This window comes from Colletotrichum tamarilloi (assembly GCF_030869305.1).
Source record: "Colletotrichum tamarilloi strain Tom-12 chromosome Unknown Scaffold_198.1, whole genome shotgun sequence".
NCBI classification, from domain to species: Eukaryota; Fungi; Ascomycota; class Sordariomycetes; order Glomerellales; family Glomerellaceae; genus Colletotrichum; species Colletotrichum tamarilloi.
In genome coordinates this window covers 1-23,741 of record NW_026849581.1, presented here as the reverse complement: position 1 = coordinate 23,741, position 23,741 = coordinate 1, and the positions used below count along the sequence as shown (strand labels likewise).

The 23,741-nt window shown below is 51.7% G+C and overlaps 11 protein-coding genes across 11 annotated transcripts; 4 read left to right on the top strand and 7 right to left on the bottom strand.

Moving 5' to 3' along the window:
• Positions 1–8: 8 nt before the first annotated feature.
• On the bottom strand, positions 9–1,052 carry CTAM01_16128 (uncharacterized protein; the record flags this gene model as incomplete). The annotated part of the gene is made up of 1 exon (XM_060532121.1): positions 9–1,052. One exon carries the CDS (start codon positions 1,050–1,052, stop codon positions 9–11), a length of 1,044 nt encoding a protein of 347 aa, XP_060373300.1.
• Positions 1,053–2,769: 1,717 nt separating this feature from the next.
• On the top strand, positions 2,770–4,496 carry CTAM01_16127 (uncharacterized protein; the record flags this gene model as incomplete). Its single annotated transcript, XM_060532120.1, has 4 exons — positions 2,770–3,166; positions 3,250–3,566; positions 3,628–3,761; positions 3,821–4,496. The coding sequence occupies 4 exons, from the start codon at positions 2,770–2,772 to the stop codon at positions 4,494–4,496; spliced, it is 1,524 nt and encodes a 507-aa protein (XP_060373299.1).
• A 423-nt stretch (positions 4,497–4,919) lies between these two features.
• CTAM01_16126 (uncharacterized protein) lies at positions 4,920–5,590 on the bottom strand (the record flags this gene model as incomplete). The annotated part of the gene is made up of 2 exons (XM_060532119.1): positions 4,920–5,435; positions 5,486–5,590. The coding sequence occupies 2 exons, from the start codon at positions 5,588–5,590 to the stop codon at positions 4,920–4,922; spliced, it is 621 nt and encodes a 206-aa protein (XP_060373298.1).
• A 1,166-nt stretch (positions 5,591–6,756) lies between these two features.
• On the bottom strand, positions 6,757–8,160 carry CTAM01_16125 (endoglucanase-4; the record flags this gene model as incomplete). Its single annotated transcript, XM_060532118.1, has 1 exon — positions 6,757–8,160. One exon carries the CDS (start codon positions 8,158–8,160, stop codon positions 6,757–6,759), a length of 1,404 nt encoding a protein of 467 aa, XP_060373297.1.
• A 2,313-nt stretch (positions 8,161–10,473) lies between these two features.
• Positions 10,474–10,644, bottom strand: CTAM01_16124 (uncharacterized protein; the record flags this gene model as incomplete). Its single annotated transcript, XM_060532117.1, has 1 exon — positions 10,474–10,644. The coding sequence occupies one exon, from the start codon at positions 10,642–10,644 to the stop codon at positions 10,474–10,476; it is 171 nt and encodes a 56-aa protein (XP_060373296.1).
• A 1,171-nt stretch (positions 10,645–11,815) lies between these two features.
• On the bottom strand, positions 11,816–13,366 carry CTAM01_16123 (uncharacterized protein; the record flags this gene model as incomplete). The annotated part of the gene is made up of 2 exons (XM_060532116.1): positions 11,816–12,416; positions 12,477–13,366. 2 exons carry the CDS (start codon positions 13,364–13,366, stop codon positions 11,816–11,818), a joined length of 1,491 nt encoding a protein of 496 aa, XP_060373295.1.
• A 697-nt stretch (positions 13,367–14,063) lies between these two features.
• On the top strand, positions 14,064–14,745 carry CTAM01_16122 (2Fe-2S iron-sulfur cluster binding domain-containing protein; the record flags this gene model as incomplete). The annotated part of the gene is made up of 3 exons (XM_060532115.1): positions 14,064–14,287; positions 14,340–14,446; positions 14,510–14,745. 3 exons carry the CDS (start codon positions 14,064–14,066, stop codon positions 14,743–14,745), a joined length of 567 nt encoding a protein of 188 aa, XP_060373294.1.
• Positions 14,746–15,125: 380 nt separating this feature from the next.
• CTAM01_16121 (uncharacterized protein) lies at positions 15,126–15,983 on the bottom strand (the record flags this gene model as incomplete). The annotated part of the gene is made up of 1 exon (XM_060532114.1): positions 15,126–15,983. One exon carries the CDS (start codon positions 15,981–15,983, stop codon positions 15,126–15,128), a length of 858 nt encoding a protein of 285 aa, XP_060373293.1.
• Positions 15,984–18,813: 2,830 nt separating this feature from the next.
• On the bottom strand, positions 18,814–20,537 carry CTAM01_16120 (uncharacterized protein; the record flags this gene model as incomplete). Its single annotated transcript, XM_060532113.1, has 3 exons — positions 18,814–19,458; positions 19,519–19,999; positions 20,068–20,537. 3 exons carry the CDS (start codon positions 20,535–20,537, stop codon positions 18,814–18,816), a joined length of 1,596 nt encoding a protein of 531 aa, XP_060373292.1.
• An 821-nt stretch (positions 20,538–21,358) lies between these two features.
• CTAM01_16119 (uncharacterized protein) lies at positions 21,359–21,673 on the top strand (the record flags this gene model as incomplete). The annotated part of the gene is made up of 1 exon (XM_060532112.1): positions 21,359–21,673. The coding sequence occupies one exon, from the start codon at positions 21,359–21,361 to the stop codon at positions 21,671–21,673; it is 315 nt and encodes a 104-aa protein (XP_060373291.1).
• Positions 21,674–22,240: 567 nt separating this feature from the next.
• Positions 22,241–23,587, top strand: CTAM01_16118 (uncharacterized protein; the record flags this gene model as incomplete). Its single annotated transcript, XM_060532111.1, has 2 exons — positions 22,241–22,338; positions 22,444–23,587. The coding sequence occupies 2 exons, from the start codon at positions 22,241–22,243 to the stop codon at positions 23,585–23,587; spliced, it is 1,242 nt and encodes a 413-aa protein (XP_060373290.1).
• Between the last annotated feature and the right edge of the window lie 154 nt (positions 23,588–23,741).

The following is a 23,741-nucleotide window of genomic DNA, read 5'->3' as shown; positions in this document are numbered from 1 at the left end:
GGCGCTGACTAGGACTCGATATCAGGGACATGCCATTGGTCCCCCACTCTGAATCCGGTAGGAAAGGGGTCCTCTGGATCCAAGACGACCTGCTTGTAGCTAGTGATCCATGCTCTGCCCTTGATGATTGGTACCACAGCATCAATATCTCCGACTTTGACAGTCCGAGAGATGCGGCACTCGAAGGCTGTGTCAATGACGCTAGTGTGCTTGAAATATTCTCCAACCGCCAGCTGGCCCTTGGCATGCAGCAGAGCCATCCGCGCACTGGTGCCGGTGCCACAAGGGCTGCGATCAAGACGCCCGGGAGACACAACTACAGTGTTCTTGGCGACCTTCCCAATGGTATCTTGGTGAAGCGGCTCTGTGAATTCGAGAACCGAGATGCCCATGATTTCTGGGTTCTCCGGATGATGAGGCGTGTAGGCAGCTTTCAATGCTGACTTGATCCTTTCGCCAAGCTCCACAAGCTTCGCGCCCTTGCTCGGCTCGATGGTCATCCCGACAGATGCCGCATCCACGATAGCGTACCACATTCCGCCCCAGGCAATGTCGGCGGAGACGGTCCCGATCCCCGGGACGTCAACCTGCAGATCGAACCGATCCACGAAGGCGGGCACATTTTCGAAAGCCACGGATCTGCATTTACCACCTTGGCACTCCGCAGTCACGCCGACAAGACCAGCCGCTGTATCTAGAGCGAACTTGGTGATTGGCTCTTGCATGGGGATCATCCCTGTCTGCAAGAGTACCGTCGCCGTGCAAATGGTGTTGGATCCGGACATTGGCGCATATTCTTCACTTTCCATAATCAGGAATCCTGCAGCGGCTTCGGGGTTGCATGGCGGGAGGATCAAGTTCGTATTCTTTGGCGATCTTCCTCTCGGCTCATTCAGTAGTAGCTGGCGCAGCTCGTATTTATGCGTCAAAAAGTGTTGTAGTTTGTGCCACATGCTCGGGGCCGGCACATCTAGAACACCGCCGGTGATTACATCGCCAACTTCACCCTCCGCGTGGCATCCGACCACGTTGATAACACGACCGGCGCTCATCCTTCTGTGTCGAACAAGGTTGAAGTGATTGTTGGCTAAGTTTGTACTTCAGGTGGTGCCGTGAAGCTTGCGCTTGAGGTGATATTAGATGACCAAGAAATGATGAGTTGAGATGAATAACAGAAGAATGAGGTTTCTGTTCATCTCAGATCAAAATCAACTGTGCTTGATGCTATTTAACAAAATGGCAATGGAGCTCTTGTCACCTACAATGCCCCGCGTTCGCGTAATACCCCGCAGAGCATCGCGGAGACTTGCCCAGTTTCTTAATTTTTGCTCCAGAGATGTTTGCTTGATAGGTAAAGCAAACCAATTTAATTCCCGGCAAGTACCAATCATTCGAGGCAGGAGGAGCTAATTGGCTATCAGTGATAGATACACGGGTTATCAAACCGAAACCAAGTGAGACTGCTTTTGGGTTGACGTTTAGCTCTCAAGCTCGTCCACGCGACCGAGGAATTGCTGCCTGCCCTTTTTACTTTCGTAAAGAAATCGAGACGATGTGGATTGGAAAAGCGTCGATCAGTCATTTTCACCTCTGCCAGTTCAACATGATTTAGAAGTCAGAGCAATCATCTCAATGGCGTACTTCCCATGTCCACGCTCAAGACCTTGGGGGAAACATCTCGAACCCATTAAGCGATGTCATTTGATTGCCGCCATTGGCGACCCACTCTCGCGCGGTGCCAAGAGAGCCATTCGCTGACAATCGCATAGCTCACAACCGCCAAGGTAAGCATGTTCGTGGCCACGCTTTGAGAGTAGCTTGCAGGCAAACCATCTTCGATCCAATTCCTCATCTTCCATAAATAGGCGTTGTCGAGGTGTGAAAGTCCCGGGACGAAACCCGGGACGGCCGGCGTTAGGCGCAGTTTACATGGCGCGCGGGTACTTATCGTGTTGATCTTGCCATCCCCCCTTGAGTACCAGGGCTAACTTTCAGTGCATTTCGACACTTGTTGTCGGGCTTATTTGATTCATGTGTGGCGAAGTGTTTTCAGATCATATCAAGAGCTCACTAGTGTTTAGCTCGACCGAGGTCAATTGGCCATATTCAAGAGTATCCGCCTACCGCTTGGGTTGAGAGTGGGAGCAGCAAGCTGAGAACAGGGGTCCTTTTCTTCCCTCTAATACAACCCACTTCCGCCACGAGAACCGATGCAGTAGGTCTGCGGATTGCTTCTGCCTAACTAACCCGCCGGCGGGCCGACTCTAGGGCGGAGAAAGACAATGATATCATCCTTGAGACATGAGCAGGCGCCCGTGATGCTCAGTGATTTGTCGGTTTGCGATACCATGAGCCCCCACATGTCTATCAGCCCTCCCGCATTGGCTACAACGTTGAGTCCTCTAGGGCTGAGGGGATGTTGATCAGCGGTTGTACCTGTTGCCCCCAAGGCGAAGCACAGCATGGCAGTCTTTACCCAAATAGGAAAATACTCTGGCCAAGACCTTTTGCCAAGCGAATCGTCTTACTTGGTGTTCTACACTGGGGCTCAAGCAAGGCAACCCGCGCACCCAGAGCATAGGATACTTAAGATATCTAAGCCTATGCGGATGTGGCCTGAGTTGAGAGCCCCCTCCGCAATCAAACCCTCGACCCCTTCGTCCCATCGACTTCTTCTTACTCAATCTGGTAACGCTGGTGCATATTAACCTGTCACTCGGGTAGGGCTGAACTGCACCTTTTGGGACCTGATCCACGCCTCGCAACACAATGTTACCGGCGCCTCAGCCATCATTATCCCCGGAAATTTCAGGGAAACGACGTTGCTGGGAGTGCCAACGTCGTCGACTTGTTTGCGACTCTGTCAAGCCAGTCTGTAACAAGTGTCGTGCTTCCGGCATCGTTTGCCCTGGCTACGACGACAGAAAGCCACTGACTTGGCTCGCACCTGGGAAAATCACCTGCCGTACTCGACGCAAAGGGCGCGTGGCAGACAAAGACACAGCGACGAAGAAGACCATAAAGATAAAGCCAAAGCTGGATAGCCGAGGGGAAATCGAAGACACCGAAGCCTTGACTAGAAGCAGGAACAAATATGGCGGAGAGCTCGTCTTTCATTCAGCTCTGAGGACAGACATTTGCGACGTATTTGAAGCCGTACAGTATTGTGAGTTGCAACCCACAGAACTTGAAAAAAGATTCAGCTGTTACCCAGATTTATCGAAAATCTCTAACATCACAATTGTTCAGTCAACGACGTGTTCTATCCATACACCAAGTCAGGCCATCCGCCAACCAGCAACGTGTTCATCGCCGAAATTCCCCTCAAGGTCGTGAAATATCTGCCGATCTCGATTGCGCACAACCTGGTTGGCATCGTGTACCATCATCGCATGCATGTGCAGAAAGAATGGAAGAATGATTGTCCTTCTATATTGTATGCCCAACACCGAATGCACCATCATCGAGGCCTGTCGATACGGGCTATCAACGAAGATCTCGCCAATCCGAAGACGCAGAGTAGCGATGTTGTATTGACAGGGGTCATCCTCCTTCTCCAGTCCGAGGTCAGTCGAAGTCAACAGTGAGGCTTCTTGTCTACAATGATTGCTGACCCAACACCAACAGATCAACGCATGCATAACTCCTCAGTGGCGACAGCATGTAGACGGTCTCCTGGCTATTCTCGCATGTCGAGGCGGTGCCCGGGGATGGGCCATGTCGGAGCCATACCGCCAAGCCTTGCTCCTGTCTTTTATGATGTAAGTCTAGATCCTGTGGGTAAATCAAAGCATTGATGCTGACCTCGAGAATGACACAGTGTGATGACTTCAGCGAATACAACGAGTCCACCTGACAACCAAGTTACAATTTGTGATCAACAAGAGTTCATTAATTTGATCCAGGAGATATATCCACTCGGATTGCATCCACACATTCCTTGTCCGATGCCGCTATTCTTGGAAATTTCGCGAATTAACCATCTAAGAGCTGAGGTCTCAAAGAAGTCGATGGACAAGTCAACAGCGAATGCAGTTGCGGAGGACATTGTTGCAAGGATCGAGAGTTTTGATGGGACGGACTGTGACTCCTTCTACGAGGACAGGGATCACCGTGATCTGATCGCTGCGATATTTCACTCTGCAGTGGCTGTCTTCTGCATTTCTTCGCTGCAGAGCGTTGGAGCCCTGCCCAGAGTCCACCGACTGACAATGCTGAGAACCATGCATGGAAATCGCCTCTATTCTCTCATGGAGGAGACAAGAAAACATCCCCAACTGAAGAAATCCGTCCAATGGCCTTTAGTTGTCGCTGGCATCGAAGCCTCGGTTCGGGTAGATAAGCGTCGGCTTGTTGCAGAGCTTTACTTGGAGCAAGCCAAGGACATCGCCACGCCATTGCCTCTGCATGCTAAGAATGTTATGCGCACCTTCTGGGACGGAGACGCTACAGATTGGGATGCATGTTTCGACCAGCCCTACGCATTTGTTTCATAGCATGAAGTGGGAACAAGGCTTAAGTTCAGAGGGACAGATAATTGGGAAGGGAACACGATATCATTACTAAGTAGGTAGTGTGATGGCCTTTGCTCAGTTATATCAAGTGAAGAAATGGTACTCTGACAGCAGTAAGCACTTGTATTTGTGTGTTAAGTTGATTAAATGAGTGACAGTTAGTGCCGCTGGCGGCTTAATATTAAGGAAGGTGATGATGCCGCCTGGTCCGGAGCCCAAAGACAGCTCTATGAACATATTATGTCGTCCAAACGAGTTCAAAGTCTGATTCATAAATGTGTACGTTGTCTTGTCTTCAGCCCTAAGAATCAACGGTGTTATTCCCGAAGTTGAAGTCTTCTTCTCTATTCTATTGACCAAGACTTGACTGTTCTCGAATGGGGTGACGTTCCTAACACTCCATCATCAACAAGTTGACGCCTTTACGTTGACCTTGAGGTTGTCCATGGCCGTCAAGATCGTGATAGTGGTTCCTGTAATGGGACTGGCGGTTTCAAAGCTGACGCTCTTGAGATTCTTCTCATTGACAAGGTTGCACTTTGCCAAGCTTGATCCAAGAATATCGGGATTATATGAGCAGAATTCAGTGATGGTGTTACCGTTCACGTCCACTCCCTTCACGGTGAGCTTGCAAGCCCTCTTCATATTCTCGAGGCCAGTGCGAACACACTGGAAGTCGAACGTCTCCAGCTCAAAGCTCGCTACCTTTGATCCACCGTAGTCTTTGGTGATCAACGGGTTTTCCAGTGTCGAGGCTGTGGTGATGGTGCCGTACACCAGAAACTCGTTCTCGCGGAGGTTGGGGTCGAGCGCCCCACCAACGGACTTGACTCCGAGGCCCGAGTACTTCAGCTGTCTGTAAGGGGTAGGCGGGAACACAGGGTTCAGGATAGGAAAAGCACTCGATCCAATGTCTTTGTACTGGAGTGTCGGTCAGTAATACAGTTCTTTACCAGGAGAGAGTGACTTACGGTGAGCACGTAAGGGGTAACTTGCTCGCAGCTGTTCCCAGTAGGAGATGCCATGCTACCTCCCAAAAAGAGAATGACAGAGATGATTTGGGCAAGAGGAGCCATGATGGATGGAGTGATAGAGTTGAAGTATCTTAGGCTGGTAGTTGGGTCCTAGCTGGTGATGCTGATGATCATGTTGACAGAAACAAGATGAGAGTGCAAGGACGAGCGAGAAGGCAGTGTCTTTATATTGATTCTAATGTCCAGGGAGATCATATTCCAGAACTCAAAAGTTTCACCTCGTCAATATTAGTCAATATGCCAGTATCGAACGAAGACATGGTCAAGCAAACAACGGTCACGACAGAAGCCTTGATATTGCCGTATGCCGATCATCCGATGTGAAGGCTTTCGATGTTCACGACGCCTGCAGTCACATATTGGGTCTTAGACTTATTGGTAACACAGGCAGTTGTTGCTGCATCATGAATCAGATCGTTAAGTACATGGATAACTAGCCTCAACTAACTACTTCTTGTCTCTTGACTTGCTTCAGTATGGGCTCCCACCATGAATTCGTTCAACGATGTCAAGGATTTCCGCTCTCTCTATGGTTCTAGTTGAGATATCAGATAGCCCATTAGGTGAATATTCTTTTCCTGGTACTAGATTCAGTGACTGGAGCATAGAAGGCCAAAGCAGGCAAAGTTACTTGTGACACATGCGATCTGAGACGTGTGGCAACGACTGGAACTAACTGCCGTATTACACTGTTCGACACCAAGGGCTAGCCTGCGAGGCCTAGACCACATCTGGCTTCCTCATCGACGATCGATCTACAGAGTTGGGGAGGCCACCAGCAGCGAATCCGGGTCATTAGCATATTTCGATTAGGTACTCGTAAAGTTTTGGTCTAAGTCTGTATACTTCTAGACTAGGACATCATCGAGATTTCTCCATACTTTTAGTGGACAAGATCTCGACTGCAGACATACCACGTAGACTGGCATGCACCTGAGACGGAGGTGAGGTATCTACAATAGAGAAGACTGAGATTGACTGACATCAGAGGCTCAGATTAAGAATAAGAAGGGCGAGTGAGATACAGATGATATCTTGAAGGCCGATTTATTGAAGAATAGTTCATCTATTAACATTCGATGACTTTCTGAAGAAGAAACAAATAGCTAAAAGAAACAACACAACCGCCCAGGCTATCATGCAACGCTGAATCACAACAACCCTCATACCGCAACACCATCCAGTGACACAAATTAACTCTATACCACTCATGCTGGAGTACATTGGGCGTAGTACGGGTTGGCCGTCTTGCAAGTAGCGCCAGGGACACAAGACGTGGGGCTCTCAGCAGGCCAGTTGATGCCACCACACTGTCCATACAGAGACTGAGCTCCCGCAGATACAGGAGCCGGAGAACATTGCGCGTAGTAAGGGTTGATGGTGGTGCAAGTCGCGTAGTCTGGGCACCTGGTCAGACCAGCGTAGTTCATGCCACCGCACTGGCCGTACAAGTTCTGAGTCGGTTCTCCTGCGGATGGTGCCGTCGTGGTCATGGTCTGGAAGGTGGTTGGCGATGGTGTCTGAGACGGTGTTCTCGTGGCGCTGGTTGGAGAGTTGTTGCTGGTGCTGATTTTACTACTTGAGCTGGAGCTTGAGCTTGAGGTCGAACTTGTGCGAGTTAGAGTGATTGTCGTCGTAGCAGCAGTAGTAGAAGTTTGGATCAGGGTGGTAGTATCCGAAGTAGAGTTGCCGAAGCTGATTGTGCTTGAAGACCTGCTACTGACAACAGCAATAACAGAACTTGAAGTTGGGGGACTAGCTGAGGCCGTGATAACTGAGCTTGCACGAATCGTTGTACCGTAAGGGGTAGCACTACCAGATGCCGTGATCTGAATCCTAGATTGAGGGAGCATTGAAACACCACCTGAGATGATGGCACCACCAGGAATGACATAGTCGTTGAGGTTGTCTCGGTAGATGTTGTACAGGATACCGGGGTCGTTGGCGCCATAGAGAGCGGTTCCTAGTACTCCAGCAGGATTATCCGTTCCGGAGCCGGTGATCTCCAGGTTGATGCACTGAGGGTAACTTTGCGCTCCGTTCTGCTGGCCAGCACTGTGAAGGGCAATGATGTCGTGACGAAGAACGTAGTGGCCTGGAGCAACATTGGGTGGGATACGGACGGACCAGGCGTTGCCGTTATTGATCAACACGGTGGCTGCCCACTGGTTTGTCTGCTGGGGAGGGTTGATCAAACCTGCGCCGTCAATCTTGAAGAACTTGAGTGCTGTCTTATCGATGGCGTTGCAAGGTCCATTACAGTTTGCCAGGAAGTCCATAACGGGGCCCTTGTGACTGTCAGGCCATTCCGTCCATTGGAGCTGCACAGTATCGCCGGCAGCAACTGTGATTCGACCCTTGCCAGACACTGCTTGTCTGTGGCAGATGATGTCCGGAGCATTATAAGCGTCAGGTGCGACAAAGCCGTTGTCGCGTTGATCTATCGTCCAGCCGGCTACGAGAGGAGGGTTGTTGGTGTATGGGTCCTGGACGGGGATGTAGTTGCGGTATGAGACGCCGTTGACGACAATGTTGGTGACATGGCCGTGAGCAGCGACCGAAACAGCAGATGCCAAGATGGCGAGAAGGCCAGGTGTCTTACGGTTGCCCATGATATAAAAAGAATGTGAGCCGGCGTTGAAGAACGTCCGGAAGAGGAAGGGATGAGCAACGAATGAAAAGAACGAGTGTGTGTAAACGAAATTAGAAAGAGTGATGATCCTTTCGTTCGGAGTCGACGCTTCGAGAAGCGTTGATCTTGATACTTTATACTCGATGACCCCGCTGAGCACTGAGTTTATTCGCGTGAGATCACCATGTGGGAGCCAGGGATAGGGTGAGTCAAACATTCCAAACATCGGTGTTCCCTCACATGGTCTTATATTTTGCGAAAGGGAGTCTCGCCGTCGTCTCCCTGGCTAGCTGAAAGCTCAAGGCGCGCCATGAGTCCGCCACCGATTCTAGGCTTCTTGGGCGTGCCTCAATGTTGCCCTCTTCTGTCACGACCCATGAGGCACGATGAACTCTCCAACATGATGCCGGAAGTAGGGGCAGCTTGAAGCCCATCACACGCCACGTGGATCAGACTAAGCTCCTCTCCATCAACCTTAAAAGAGATGCTACTGGCATCAGAGAGGTGGATCAAAGTCCAGATCAAAGTCTAGCCGCCCGTCGCAAACGTCTTGACTCCGTGCCGCCAACTGCGGAACCGGTCCGCGGCTGGAGCAGAAGCTTGAGATCCACGGTCTTCCCGGAATCACGTTTAGCTTCTGAATAAGCGAGTGTTCGATGTGCGGGAGCTAGACGCAGCAAAATCTGCACTCAGGGATGCAAGGGAGAGCGTCTCGAAGAACCCTTTCCCCAGAGCACGTATTCGCAAGTGGAGGTTGGCGGGCAGTGAGAGGCAACCGAACCCAGGTTCCAAGTAGTAAGATATCATGACCGACCAGTGAACAAGACAATTCTGACCTTCTAAATAATTGTGTATGTGCCTTCGAAAAAGCTCAGTCAAGACATATGGGGCAGCTAAATCTGTTCCGTGAAGTCTGAAGACACGACGATACGCTGCTTAATGACTAGCGCCTTTGCCCGACAGTCTAGCCTCCTGTCAAGCTCGATAGCGTGAAGATATGTAACCATTTGTCTTAAAAATGCTCATCGGCGGCTTGTGTGACTCAATCGCGATTCCGCGGGCTTCTTCGGACTTTCTTACTCGATCAACTTGGCAGGGCGGCGAACCCAGGCCATTCCCTCGCCGAGTAAATGGCAGGCTGATTCTGCCCACAGAATCATTGCAAGCTACTGGAGTCGAAGCCACACCTGAAGGTTGTCAGATCATGGTGGAGATGTCTTCAATCTTCATTCCATTCGAGACACTGGGATAGAAATCAGGAATCACAGCCTCGACATCGTTCCTCAAGTAGGACGATACGAGGACGTGGCTGACCCTGACCATGTGAGCTCACGTGAGAAGATGCACTAGGAACAGGCGACAATATGCTATAGAGCGTCCCTTGGAATGACAAAGACTTTAACTTGTCAGTCTGCCCCTACTGCTGATCTTATCGGCTCATGGGCACACCACTCGCCCAGTCCACATGTTGCGCATAGTGCAGGGCTCAGTGAGAGTGTCTCTCTGCGAGTCCCTACCGGGGACTGAACTGAGCTGCTGCCTGAATCACTCATCGGCCTTGCGATTGGGCCTATCTCAAACGAGAGAACAAGCAGGCTAAAAGGGGGACAAGCGGACCTTGGCAAAATACTTTGGCTAGTCATGCACGTAAATGGTTGTTTATTGTTCAAAGTAAGACACATCCAATGCCCCAGGCTCAGTGATTTTGAAGGATTTCAGGCGAATTCTCCAAATTGGAGGTCAGATTGCTGAACAACGGACGTTTTCGTCCAAGAATGGCCCAGCCATGCTCAGCGGGTGCTAACGTTAACGCCTCCTTGAAATTGAAAGCTGGGAAAGAAAAACGCCCCAGCAAGGTGTAGATTGCCTCCGAGAACGGGCTCTAGCTTCCCAATTCCATGGCCTTGTATCGTGACGGTACCTCGAAACAGGCGGTGGCCGGCGTTAGGAGTGCAGCGATGCCATGTGGATGGCCCATGGCACAGGTTTTCGGCGGAGCACTTCCTGGCGGATTGACACGCGGGAGCGTTACGGACCGGAAGAGCAGTGGTACCACCGCTGTTGATGCTGCCTTATTGTTGACAGGTAGTTGAAGTATGCCCTGTTGCCTATGTGGATGGAAACGGCGACGCCTTGAATCCGAACAAGGGGTGGGATGTGATACGATGTTGCCGATGGGCGTATTGGTGATATGCGTATGTTTGTTTACCAAGGAAAGACACATCAGTGGCGGCAGGTCCTCGATGTTGTCGTCTCCGTCTTAGACCGCGGGCTTGCGCCCACGACTGGTGTCTCAGCCTTCGATGATGGCAATGTGGAAGAACATGAAGGGCATGAGAACAACCAAGCAAGCATTGCGCATTGTAGAACGCGCGACGCCCAACGCAACATGCTTGAGGATGATGCAGGTGAGGAGTATAGCGTTCAAGGCAGAGCTAACGCGGAAGATTGAAGTACGTGCCATGGTCTTGGTTTGAGGTGAATGGGGAAACTGGGGTGGTTCGCAATACGTGAGAAAGCGAGCAAGAACGAGTTGAGATGTGATGTGTGAGATGATTGCATTGCAACAGGACCGTTTACGAAAGGACAGGCCGCGCTGGTCCCTTTTTGAAGTTTCTGTCTCATCCATCGGACGTCGTCCCCCTTTTGGGCGCCTCCTATGAAAGAAGACCAAGCAGGCGGACCTCCTATTGCAATAAACCATCACGGTAACCAGGTACGATGACATCCTGTCATCGGACGAGAACCCACGATACCGGCCCTTGTCTGCCTATGGTCCATGTCCCCTCGGATCCTTAGGGAGAAGGCTTGCAGTGTGCATGAAGGGCATGTAGACAGCTTCTGGGTAATCTGTGGCGCCCATCTTGCAGACGGGCGCTCGAGCATCCGGTGCCTGAAAGCAGAGGAAGGCTTCGGGGGTCCTGCCTCTGTCACAGGCGCGGAAATATCCTGACATTGACTCATCGGCGTTCCTGGAGGCCGGCGGGGAGAGAAATGCCCAAAATCCTCAGATGACCTGCCACGATGAGCCCCTTGGTGCTACTGACAGCTGCATTCTCCATGCAGGCACCCTGCACGACCTGGTGGATAAATGGGTTGGCACTCTCCTCGAACCCAGTTTCTGGCGTCGTACGAAGAAAGTTCTAGCGAAATCCCACAGATACGGACGTATTTAAGTCTGACGGAGGGGTAACACAACCTTGGGATTCGCACGTAAATTGGGATAAATGGGAGAGTGTGACGAAAAGGACTAATTTTAACGCAGAATGTTCTATTAGGAGTAGTGGCTCGGTGGCCCCTGAGACTATGGAGTTTGGATTCCAGCAGGACGAAATAAAGTACAGAGAGTACAGCGTTTCGATGGTTGGGTTTTCCTTTGCGTCGTCGCTTTGGTCAAAATTTGAAAGGAGGATATCATACCGTATCTCATCATGGTCGTAGAGGAGAGAGTTGTTCAGAGTTTCGAAAGTTTCCGTTCCCCATAACGCCAAGAATCTCGCAGCCCAAGTACACTTCTAGTACAGCAAAATTACATTTGGAGGTGTTGTTGTTCGCACTCGCACTTTGCAGTCGGCCGTTGGTTGGATGTGTTGTTGCATATCGACCGTTGGACGGCTCGCTTGAAAATCCCTTTTCTAGAATTCACCCTCGGCACTGTTCCCGATGACCCCGGCAGTCCAAAGTCCGACCAGGCCCCACCAGGAGACCTTCCAGCCGCGCCATAGGCCGTCGAGTCCTTGACCCTTACGGTAGACCGTTTCTGCAACCTTTGGCTTGCCGCCCCTGACTTTCTTTACCGGTGCGGGTGCGGTGGGGATCGCCCGGGTGCCTTCCTCATTCATAATGTAGAGCATGGTTCCGAGAACACCTTTGTAAGGCCCAGCCGGGACAATCGTCTCGAGCTTCTGGTCCTTGCCTGATAGGGCCCGGACGTGTGCGGGGGTGGAGAGAACGGCAACTTGTCCGCGCCGGAGAACCGTCTCCAGAGGAAGCTTGACGAACAGTGCCACCGAGGAAGCGCAGAATTTGGCAACTGAGAATGTCGTGGGAGAGACGCGGCTGTCGATAAGGAATCTAGTGCGCAGGACAAGTGGTGTCGACAGGGTGAGGATGGGGTGAATGAGCGAATGGAAGATCGTAGGGATGGCGAGCGAAGAGGGGCAGACGTAGGATGGGAGAGTACGTAGGGTCGAAAGTGTTCTCCTAGATCCCTTTGAATTTGGTGTGACGAGAAGTCTATGCCGGAGTTAGCACTGCTTTGGGATCCGAATGAATACGAAACAGCCAGTGACATACCTTGTGCGCACCAGGTCCAGAGGTGCGAGAATGAGGCCCGTTGCAACAGCCGCAGCAGCGGCAACGCACAGGGAGGCCCACGGATAGGGCGAGGCAATATCAATCAGCCGATCAATATCCTCCTTGACGCCGAGATCTGGCACATTGAACAAGGCGCTCAAAGCACTTCTGGACCAATTTTCCAACAGCGAGGAGAGCACAGAGTATAAAAACGTTGCGTTCGATCCCTTCCACACGCCCCAAGCTCCCTCCTTTTGCCACAGTTGGCCAATAACTTCCATCAACGAGTCGGATCGACGGATTGTGATTTGATGAGCCGGTACGGCCTGCTGCTTCGCTGCTGGCGTCTGCGGAGGCGTTGAGGAGGAGGGAGACTGGCGGCTCCGGTGTTCCCTGGAGTAGGACGGGGTCGGCGTACTCGGGACGTTAGAGGTGAAGTAGGCAGGTTCGTCGAGATCCGAGTCGGAATCAGCTTCGTCATATGCAGCATTGCCATAGCCAGAACGCTTTCTCTCAGAGACAGGCGTGGCCAGGGGTGTCGGTACTGCTGCCAAAGTCACGTCATCGTGACTTCGGACCTGCAGAATCGTCTTTGCAACCTCGAAAGGCTGGGCCATCAGGACGGAGGTGTACTTCCATAGTAGCTCATCGACGAGGTCCTTGACAGTCTGAACGACTGAAGGAGATGGCTCACTGATATAGTCCTTGTAGTCGATGTCGGAAAAGATGTCGCGTGCTTTAGACGCGTACCGTTCGCTCGTTGCATTGGCTCCATGACGGGCAAAAGGGTTCGGTGCGGATGAGGCAGATGTCGGATCAGGAGGCTCTCCTATAGTCGGCGGCTTGTAGTATGGTCTCAGGGGATTCACCCCTTCTCGATGAGTAGCCATGTTCTCGTTTGGCGTTTGTTTATGGCTCAACTCCCGTGATGCATGATTTCGTGAGCTTTCCACTTTTGCTACCAATTTTGCATGATGAAATGGAAATCGCCTCGGAGATAAAGACTAGCGGGGCCAGCACACGACAGTCAACGCGCCTTCCCTGGTGCTCTCTGGTGCTCTTGCTGCTTGGTAACAGCTGAAAAGAACTCCGCTGATGAACCGACCAATGGGATCCGCCCCTTTGAGGATTCTGACGGCAGGAAAGGCCCATGGCACCTTCTCCGTGCCTTAGGTACCTCCGCTGCAGTGGGCCAGGGTCTCCGGAGGCGGAACATTGCGAATCGCCGGCCGATAAGCCCGAGGGGTGGGGGCCTTATCGGAGCTCCTGCAGGCGTCCGAGCCTATAGAATTTTCGCTGAATCCAATGCATCTCCACAGTTCCCTCGCGCATTTATCGAAGCTTTCCAACAACTTTTTGTCATTGCTCGCGGGCACCCACCACCCACGAACCGAGCAAGCTAAACAACTCATCTGACTGCTGAACCCTGGTGTTGCTGTGTACAATTGCCTCACAACTCTGCGTTTTTACTTGTTCTCCTTCCACCGTGCTGCCGAACTCGAGGGTGGCTCCGATCGATTCCCTTGACACTGAGAAGGGCAAGCAATCCCGGCTGTGAAGCCGAGAACGGACTCAAACCCAGCAACCATGTCTTCAACCAGGCTCAGCACAAGCCTCCGCAGGATGGCTGCCAGCGCATCCCGACTGGCCCGCCCAGTGCAACGACAGACCCGAAGCATCCACAACCAGATCGCATCCAAGAGGACAACACAGCTTCCCTCCAGACAGCTTCAGTGGCCCTCAGCGCGTGCTTTCTCGGCTTCGGCTGCCCAGGCGCATGGCCACATCACCCCTCCGAAGGCCGGCGAAGAGTGAGACCGTCCACAACAGTCTACCGAGACTTATACTGATAATCTCCCATAGGTTGTGGGTAACATTCGTTGACAAGGACGGAGACGAGTTCAAGATCGCTGTAAGCGAAGGGGATAACCTTCTTGACGTTGCGCAGGACAATGACTTGGAGATGGAGGGTATGTCACAACGCTCTTGGCGGCAACGTCAGGGCATGTAATATGCTAACTGTGTATCTTTAGGTGCTTGCGGAGGCTCTTGCGCTTGCTCAACGTGCCACGTGATCGTTGCCGAAGAGGAATACTACGAGAAGATGCCCGAGCCCGAAGATGACGAGAACGACATGCTCGACCTGGCCTTTGGATTGACCGAGACGAGTCGATTGGGCTGCCAGATAACCATGACAAAGGAGCTAGACGGCCTCAAGATTAAGCTGCCCTCGATGACACGGAACCTTCAGGCCAGCGACTTCAAATAAACAAGCACCCTCTTTCAGCATTGCGGCGTTGGAAGCGGCATACCACACAATTATTTAATCATCTGTACTATATCATACATACACCATGTCAGAAAAGGAAAGGAAAGGATAGGGAGGGTTAGCGGGGAGAAAAAGCTGGGGAGGTGTTCTTCATCAATCAAGCGCGGCATCACGGATGGAATACATCGGCTCGGCTCGGCTTATGCTAGATATTGGCGGGTATCGCGGGACGGTGGGAGGGAATAACGTCACTCCTCTTAAGCTCATAAACCTTGACAAGTCTGGTGGACCAATCTGGTGAACGAAGTGATGAAAAGAAACAGTCACGCCTGTACAAAGGCGTTGCAGAATTTTGGTTTGCCATTGGTATCCTTTTTGAATTAAGCCTCCTCCAATCCGCCCTTCTTCAGGCCTCCTCCTCCGGACGCAATCAGGTCCAAGAATCCCTTCTTACTCATCTCGTTGATCTTCTCCTCCCTCCGCACAACACCCACGACGCCATCCTTGCGCGCCTTCTTCTCCGCCTCAGCAGCCTTGACTTGCGCCGCTCTCACGGCGTTGAAGAGCTTGACAACACCTCTTTGCGCGACCTTGCGCAGCCTCCGCTCCGTCTCAATCATCTCCCCCGTTGACGTCTCCTCCGTCTCCGGCGCCACAAGGACATTGCGCACGCGGCCCTTCTCCATTGCCTCCTTCTTCTGCGCCCTCATCTGCTTGCGCGCCTTGGACTCGAGCGCCTGGTCGACGGCCGCCTGGGCGGACTGGTGGGCCTCCGCACTGCGGGCGAGGACGGGGTCTGATCGTTTCGCGTTGGACAGTTTGGTAGACAGAATTTTCGACATTGACGTTGAGAAGGCAGACGGATCATTGCGTTTAGACTTGATGAAATTGGGATTGCCACCATCGTCGCTCTCGTCTTCTTCTGAGTCGGAATCCGAGTCGGTGCCTACGGGCGCGTCTCTGCTCTTCTTGGGCTTGGGGGCAGGTTTTGTCTTCTGTTTGGGTGCTGCGGGCTTTTCGTCGCCTGAGCTGGCCGAATCATCGTCCGAGGCAGCGCCGTCATCGACAGCCGCGTTATGAATATCATCGTCAGAATCGAGAAGGTTTACCGCATCGAATTCTTGTTCTTCGTTGTCGGAGGCGGATTCGGCTTGCTTCTTTTCTTGTCGCTTTTGCTTCTTGGTTGGGGGCGCAAGACGGCCATCATTTGTCCGCTTCTTCGTAGTTGTTCCGGCCATGGTTGTGGAATATGTGTTACAGTCAATTGGTGTTGATGCAGTGTGGTGATTCGGATCCTCGACTTGGCTGGAAAAAGTTCCCCATGCCGTCTTGCAGGGTCAAATTTTTGGGTTCGGCAGGTGGGGCCATCTTCTTATCGTTGGTGTACCTTCTCCGATAAGCCTACTCTCACCGAGACGCCGAACGACCCTCACCGAGTCCACCTTGGTCCCACATGTTACGCCGCAAGACCCACACAGCGGTCGAGCGCCGATGTTCACCGTGTATTGCAGCAAATTCGTCGCATTGATGCGGCACTCACACCGAGGTGAAGGCGCCCTCCCCATCGACAATGTTTGAAGAGTTCACCTAGGCGAATCCTCAAGCAGTCGACATTGTAAAATGATCAACGTCGAAGCCGGCTGCAAGTCAGTATTATCCTGTAGACAACAGTCCAAAGAAGTCACAGAGTTCTTTTGGAAGCTTACGCAACTCATCCTCTGCCTGGAGAGCCGCTGACCAAATCATGTTATAAAAAATAACAAAAAAACACCAGTGACCTAGCTGCCTATCCTCAGACACTATGGATGAAGCGGAAGGGCAAGACCACATTTACTCGGGCAAGTATTGCGGCATGTTGTCATCGTCGGCTTGACTTACCCTCCCAGAGATTTTTCGTACAACTTATTCGTAAAAGTCGGGGAGGCTCGAGCTTCTGACCTTACCATTTCGGGTCCCTGAAGCCGAGAGATCACTGGTTACACCAATAGCAACATTGGATGACCCCATGTTTGTCGGCGACGCATGCCATCACCATCTGAAGCCAATGTCACTGATTTACGCCAAACTTTTTGAACAAAAAAAAGACACCAATCTTAAACACAGTTTCGTTTACCTAGCTTGGGCCCGCCCTTACACTGAATCTAGGTTCTTGTCAATTATAGCATGTTTTGTAACGATGGTTCTGTACATCATAGCCAATCAAATGCCCCTCTACGGAGTCGGAGAGCTTTAGCATCCATTAGACAGAGCGGATCGGGTCAGTCTTAGGTCTCGCTTCCGTTCGACTCAAACTTTATGTTCGGCGAAACTCCTGCTATACATCACGTAGAGGGAAAGCTGTGCTTGCCGAATAGACCGCACTGACGCATCCCGCGCGCTTGCTGACTGGTCCTCCCATCGATCGCTTGTCATGGAAGGGCGTGATCGGTACGCAAGCCATGTTCTCATAGCCATACACCCCCTGGTCTCATCTGTACACAACAGTTCATGACGTTAAACTATGGGAATCCTTATCCACTATTGTATCAAGACCACAAAGCCCTTGGAAAGTGCCCCGATCCTGAGATCCCACAGTACTTCGCCTGCTGGAAGCTTTGATATTCCAAAGAGTTGCGTCGACGATGGATCCAATCTCGGCAGGATATAACTGATGTCTATCCCTGTTTGGCATGCTCTGTACGCTGTCTCAATCAGCCTCGGGGCAAAGCTACCTGTGATGACCACCTCAGTCTAAAGATGAATATTTCCAGCCATGAGGCAGGTGTTTCACTCGTGACTATCTCGGATTTGGCTTGGTTCAAGGCCGCTTTGAATGGAAAATAACAACGTATCGTTTTTCTTGCAAGGTGGATTTGGGCACAGAGGGTCGAATTTCGTCGTCGACAACCATGCTAGAGCCAAGCCTTACAGAACTCGGCTCGAGGCGCCTGGGTTCTGCATATCGAACGAACCATCCTGAACTGAATGATGTAAATGCCTAGTAGCTTCAGGTCGGTGAATACCCCTGAATTATGGATCTGATTCTAAGAAATGAAGACCCTTCTTCGATCCTTTGCGTTCAAGAGGCTTAGGTAGTATGTTGATCACATCAGGCAGGGCACATCAATCTTTATGCTTGCTTCTAATTCCCTCTTGTGAAATGGATTGGGGTGGTACCCGTGATTTCCTAAGACTACGAGAGGCTAAGGTATGAAATACGACGGCAAACCTCTCCGGTCTACAGTCGGCATGGCTTGCCGTGAGTGCATGACAGAGTTCTCCTACCTGGCAACCAGCTTTGAGCTCGCGTAAGATTGGTGGAGCATTGCGTAAATGTCTGGAACTGTGGCATAAATCGTTTGAGACTACGGAACTGCAGCCGAAGGAGGTCTACATGTACACACCCTAAGAGGTAAGTCTTCTACTCTGGGTAGCTTCCGCCTAGAGCAAAGAGGAACCCCTGTTCGCCCGCCCCCAAACACGTGCCGGCAGCGGACACTAGAGTGATACTGTCGCTAGAGGTAGGGCGGAACATTGTAGATCTTGGACTCATGGATCATCTAGCCCGACCTTGGAAGTGATATTACAGTGGCTTGAGGTCTCTCACAGGACCGGATTAAAGATAACTAGACCGCCAACGATGATGTAGTGATTCCGACAAAAATCTCCCTGACCAAAGGTCTCTCTCAGCCTGGCTGTCACTTGATACTTGCTGGTTGAATTCCGCCCCCCCACCCAGCGTGCTTTACTCCCTTCTTCATTCTTCATGAACATACTACTCGAATTCAGGATACCGCTGGAGACCATATCGTCGCAAAACTTTCGTTCATCTCATTTGGTCCAAGGCCCCGGCCAATAACACAACAGATGCGTAGACACTTTGACTTTCTCCATCGGTAGGTGGGTGGCTAGCCTTTATTCTTTCTATCCGCCATTTAACTTTAAGCTTTCGGGCTCTGCAGGAGTACAAGTCACAGGCCTTCGGACTCACCACGTTACCGTCTAAACCATCTCAAAACGTAATGACTCCAAGAACAACCGTCGCTTCGACCTTCTGCAGACGCAAGCCCCAAACTCTGTCAGCTCTATCTACACCTTGACGTTTTCATCCGAAACCGATGCCATCTTTCGATCAGCCTTCATCTGCTTCTGAAGCTCCCTGGCCCGTTTTACACCGAACCCGTGGCTGAATACCTCGCGAATATCCTCAAGCGTCATGTTCTTGACCTCGGGGTAGCAGAAATAGATCGAGACCCACCCGAGCACACAGATGGCTGCATAGAATCCAAACGTTCCAGAGGGTGTGGTGTTTTCCATCTGTGTCAAGAAGGTGGAGGCAACGATAATGTTGGAACCCCAGCAGCTCATCGTCAGCATCATGGTGCCCATGGCGCGCACCTCCATCGGGAAGAACTCGCTGCTCAGCCAGGCTGTGTTGCCAATACCTGAAGAGTAGAATCCGACAAAGAAGACCATGCTCACGAGAACGATGATGGCCGGCGGTCCAACTGTAGCCCCCTCTGTAAGGGATAGATCATGGTTAACGGGGATCCATTTAAAGGCGATCGCGGCCACAACCAGGAATAGACCCATAAACTGCACTGTGCAGAGTAAAATCCTGCGACGACCGACTCGGTCTACGAGTAACAGGTTGACAAGCGTAAAGATGAAGTTGGTGCCGGCAATGATAGTGCCAACTGCCACAGGGTTACTGAATCCAACAAGGGAGAAAATCTGGTTTGCTATTAATCTATACTCTTTTCAAGGAATTAGGGACTTGGAAACTTGACTTACGGTCGGCGAGAAATACATGAGCGAGTTAAAACCGCTAAGCTGGCTAATGGCCATGAGTCCACACGCCGCAATCAGGGCGCGGAGGTTCGCTGGGACAACATAGAGCTGCTTGAGCACCCACCATTGCGACTTTCCGGCGTTCATGTTCTTGGCCTCTTCGACGTGGATGGTGATGTGACGGACTTTCATCCGGACTTGCTCGTCCGTTCCATTGGGGAAAATCTTTCGAATAACCTTCTCGGCCTCTTGTTCCTTGCCGTGGTAAATCAGCTGTCTTGGCGACTCTGGGCAGAAGGGCAGCATGCACGCCAGAATGATGGCTGGAATCGCGCCGCCGCCAACCATGTAACGCCACCCGCCTTGTACGTGCGCGAAGCCGGCACCGACGCCATAGCTGACTAGTTGGCCGCCCGTGATGCACATGTTGTCAAGACCAATCATACGACCGCGGTATTTGGCAGGGGACAGCTCGGCAATGTACCTGGTTTCCATGTTAGCGAGGGTCCATTACCATCGAATCTTGAGCCATTTGATACTATTGTGACATACATCGGAATGATCATGGCTGCGGAGCCGACGCCAAACCCAACGACCAGACGACCGACGGTCATCAAGGCCAGCGACTTGGCGGCAGCTTGAATGATAGCGCCGGCAGTGAACAGAAAGCTGCCGACGTAGATGGCAATCTTGCGCCCGAAGCGGTCTGCCGTGGCTCCCGCAAAGATGGCACCGATGAAGGCGCCACCGGAGGTGATAGACGTGATGAGCTCCTTTTCAGACGAGGAGAGGGTGTGCCCGAGATCATTGTCGATGTAAACCAACACGGCTGATATGATGCCGGTATCGTAGCCGAAGAGCATGCCGCCGATGGCCGCGGTGATGGAAACTAGCCATGAGAACTTGCCCGTCTGGGTCTGTTCGATAGAGTCGAGCCCATCAAGGCTGACTTGAATCTCAGAGGAGCCGTCAGCTACGGTTTCCTTGTGCTGGGTCAATTCTTTGAAGTTTTTGGTCTCCATAATGGCGGTTCGTTGCGTACAAGTGGCCGAGTCAAGGTATGAGTTGTTTTGTGTTTGAATGGGGATGGCAAAAATAGGCAATTATGACTACGAGAGAAGGAGGAAAGGCCCCAATTGGCTTGAGGGGCAGTACTCCGTAGAATGCTGTGATAATCTGGGGAAGACCTGGGGTAGAGTGAAGTCTTTATATCAGCAGTCGGAGTGAGGACCTGAGGGCGTGCAGTGAAGCAATAGGAATGCCCCGAGTAAGGTGTTGATTCATCAGTGGCGTCTTGCTAGACTTTGTCGAGGGCCCAATTAGCTGGTAAGAAAGTAGAAAGCTCTACGCGAGTTATCTTCAATGGCACCCTACTTCGCGCAGGTTGGCTGATCTCGAGGGAGATGGAAGGTCACGATACTGTGTGAACCAATCGTAGGATGGCAAACACCGAGAAATACCTTAGTCCTTCATCCATGTCGGTAGAAGTGCCAAGCCAAGTCGAAGTCTAGACAAGCCCAGCCATTGAAGCTTCCCCCGGATTTTCCCCAGATTCGTGTAATGAACAAGATAAGTCGTATCCCGCGGGACTCTTGTCCCAGCCCGGTATCCATCCGGAAGTTCAAACCAGCCTAGGGGTATGTGTAGAAACCTCCATCTCATCACCACGAGGGCGAGTTAGTCTAGTGCCGGTGCCGTACAGCGCTGGTGGAGTTCTTAGCGGTGTATGCAGGGCGCGTGCGGGGGAAAGTTGCCTATCCAGTTTCAAATAGGCAAGTCGGTCTTATTTCGCTCGCGTTTCCTATTTGACCTGCTTTCATCCATGTCCACTTCATCGTCTCCCATGTCTTCCGCCTACCGCCAAAACCCAACGACTTTCCCGCTTTGGCCGGTTTACCTAAATCCAATGTCAGTAGGCCATTGTTGCAAGTTGCCAACCTGGAAAGCAGCCGTTGTAGCAGTACTCGTCAGTCACCGTTCTACGTTTCTCGTCCCCCCCAGCGCCCCCGACACCAACTCACCACTCTCACACAATACCGTTTTGAGTCTTTCTCCCCCCTATGAACCGTCAAATCAAGGCCCAGGAAATCTCTGCCCACCGGCTGGTTTTGTTGTATGCCACTGTCTGCGCGGAAACCACACGTATCAGCGCACATAATCGACGCTGGACAAGTCCAGTGCGCGGCGGGTCCAGAATATGAACCGAGTACAGACCCGGACAAATCCGTGTAACGTCAGTATTCTTTCCAATTCTGTCACTTCCCTCAACCCCGTCGCGTCCCCTCGTCTGTCTTAGGGCCGGCGAACATGTCCATGTCTGCGTGGCGTAGGATCACAGTTTTTACCCGATGGAGCCATCTGCGGTTTGTGATGCCACCAGGAACAGTTTTGTTGACACGCGTGCTGTTGTAGATCTGCAGGTTAAGGTAAGTTTCGATTCCGAAAGTTGTGTATTCCGGCGAGATGGACCTGGCAAGGCTCATGGTTCACGATTGTTCCCGCACGCCTTCCAAACCCGGTCTTTCTCAGCTGTCATGAATGCCTATTCTAACAACATGTTTGGTTCTCCACGCTAGACACCTCAAATGTAAGCGACCCGATTATTCATTTTGCGGCTCCTTGCCCTCCCGCCGGTATCTGTACCATCCCACCGGGAATTTGTCCGTGGCTGAGGCCCTTTGGCGCCGTATCTCAAACTCGGCGAATATTTCCTTGATTGCGGTCCATGCTTGTCACTAACCGAGACCACGTGCAGGTGATTCAAGTCGATCAACGTGTTCCAATTGTCGAAAGTCTGGAGTCGAATGTACCCGTGGATATAGTGTACGCTTTAGGCACACACTGAACCCTAGGTTCGTGGATCCAAGTTCAGTAATCATACCTCAGCCGAGCCCCTCCAGCTGACTTGAACCCTGCTTCTGCGATTAGTGTCCAGCCAGAGAGAGGAACTGGGGCTGCCAAAAGCGAGTACAGCTTCTCAGAACAGCAAACTTGGGTACGAACAACGAACCGCTCTTTCAGCTTTGTTGACGAGACCGAAGATGTGGTCAACATCCATGCTGTTGTCACCGGGGAGCCCGGGGCCGACGACGGCAGCGCGAATACCTACTTAGGGACTCCACATAGACATGAAAGTCCACAGGACTACCTTGCTTTACTATCTGCTGCTTCTTCTCCAGTTCCAGAGTTGCTGTCTCACTCTCGAAGCTCAGGAATAAAATCGCACGCCTCACATGATGCCCACTACGGCCGGGATGGCATCAGGAAGCAACGAAGACACTTGCGACCCAGTCCAAACACGAGCTCTGCATCACAAGATGCCAGACAAAATCCAGCCAAAGAGTTCCATCATCACGACGACACGTCTGCATCGAGCGGTCATACTGGAGCCTCGATACAATGGGATCTACTTCACCTTGGAGAAGATTTGACACTCGATTTTCCAAACATCCAACACATCTTTGAAGCGATAGATCCCCAACTAGAAGACAAATCCACCGGCAACGACAGAACCTACGTCGAAACACCACTATGGCCCCTTCAAGACCGTCAGGAAGCCTTCCTCTACAGATACTTCGTCGACAACCTCGCACCTCTCTTCGACATGTGCGACAACGATAGACACTTTGCCAAGGTGGTGCCGAAGAGAGCAGTCTACTGCCCGACACTATTGAACGCGATGTTTTCAGCTTCCGCAAAACGTCTTAGTCGAACAATTGGCGTTGATGGAGTCATTGCCGATCGATACCATCAAATATGCCTTCGCTCGTTGATCCCGGCGCTCTCGTCCTCTACGGCCGTCGTCGACGACAACCTTCTGGCTGCTGTTGTAATCCTGCGCTTCACGGAAGAAGTCGATATCGGTTCCATGACCCTCGAGTCCCATCTGATGGGTACTAGAATCCTGCTGGCCGCTCAAGAAAACGCCGCCGATTTTAGCGGTCTGCGACTTTCTGCATTCTGGCTCGCTCTGAGGCAAGAGATAAGTCAACATACCCACTTCCTGGCACCCCCCTGTTTCTGGCACCACAAAAACGATGGGATCACAACCCAACCTCCTCATTACTATTAACTATTGATCCTCAACCACACCCACTACAATACAGCTGCCAGCCTCACTAGGGCATTCAGAGTCGCTGGATTCAGCCGTGATAACCTCCTTTTCACCCGCTTCGATTTGAGCCCGATGGATATCCCTGATGTTCGCGAACTTCGTATTGGGATCG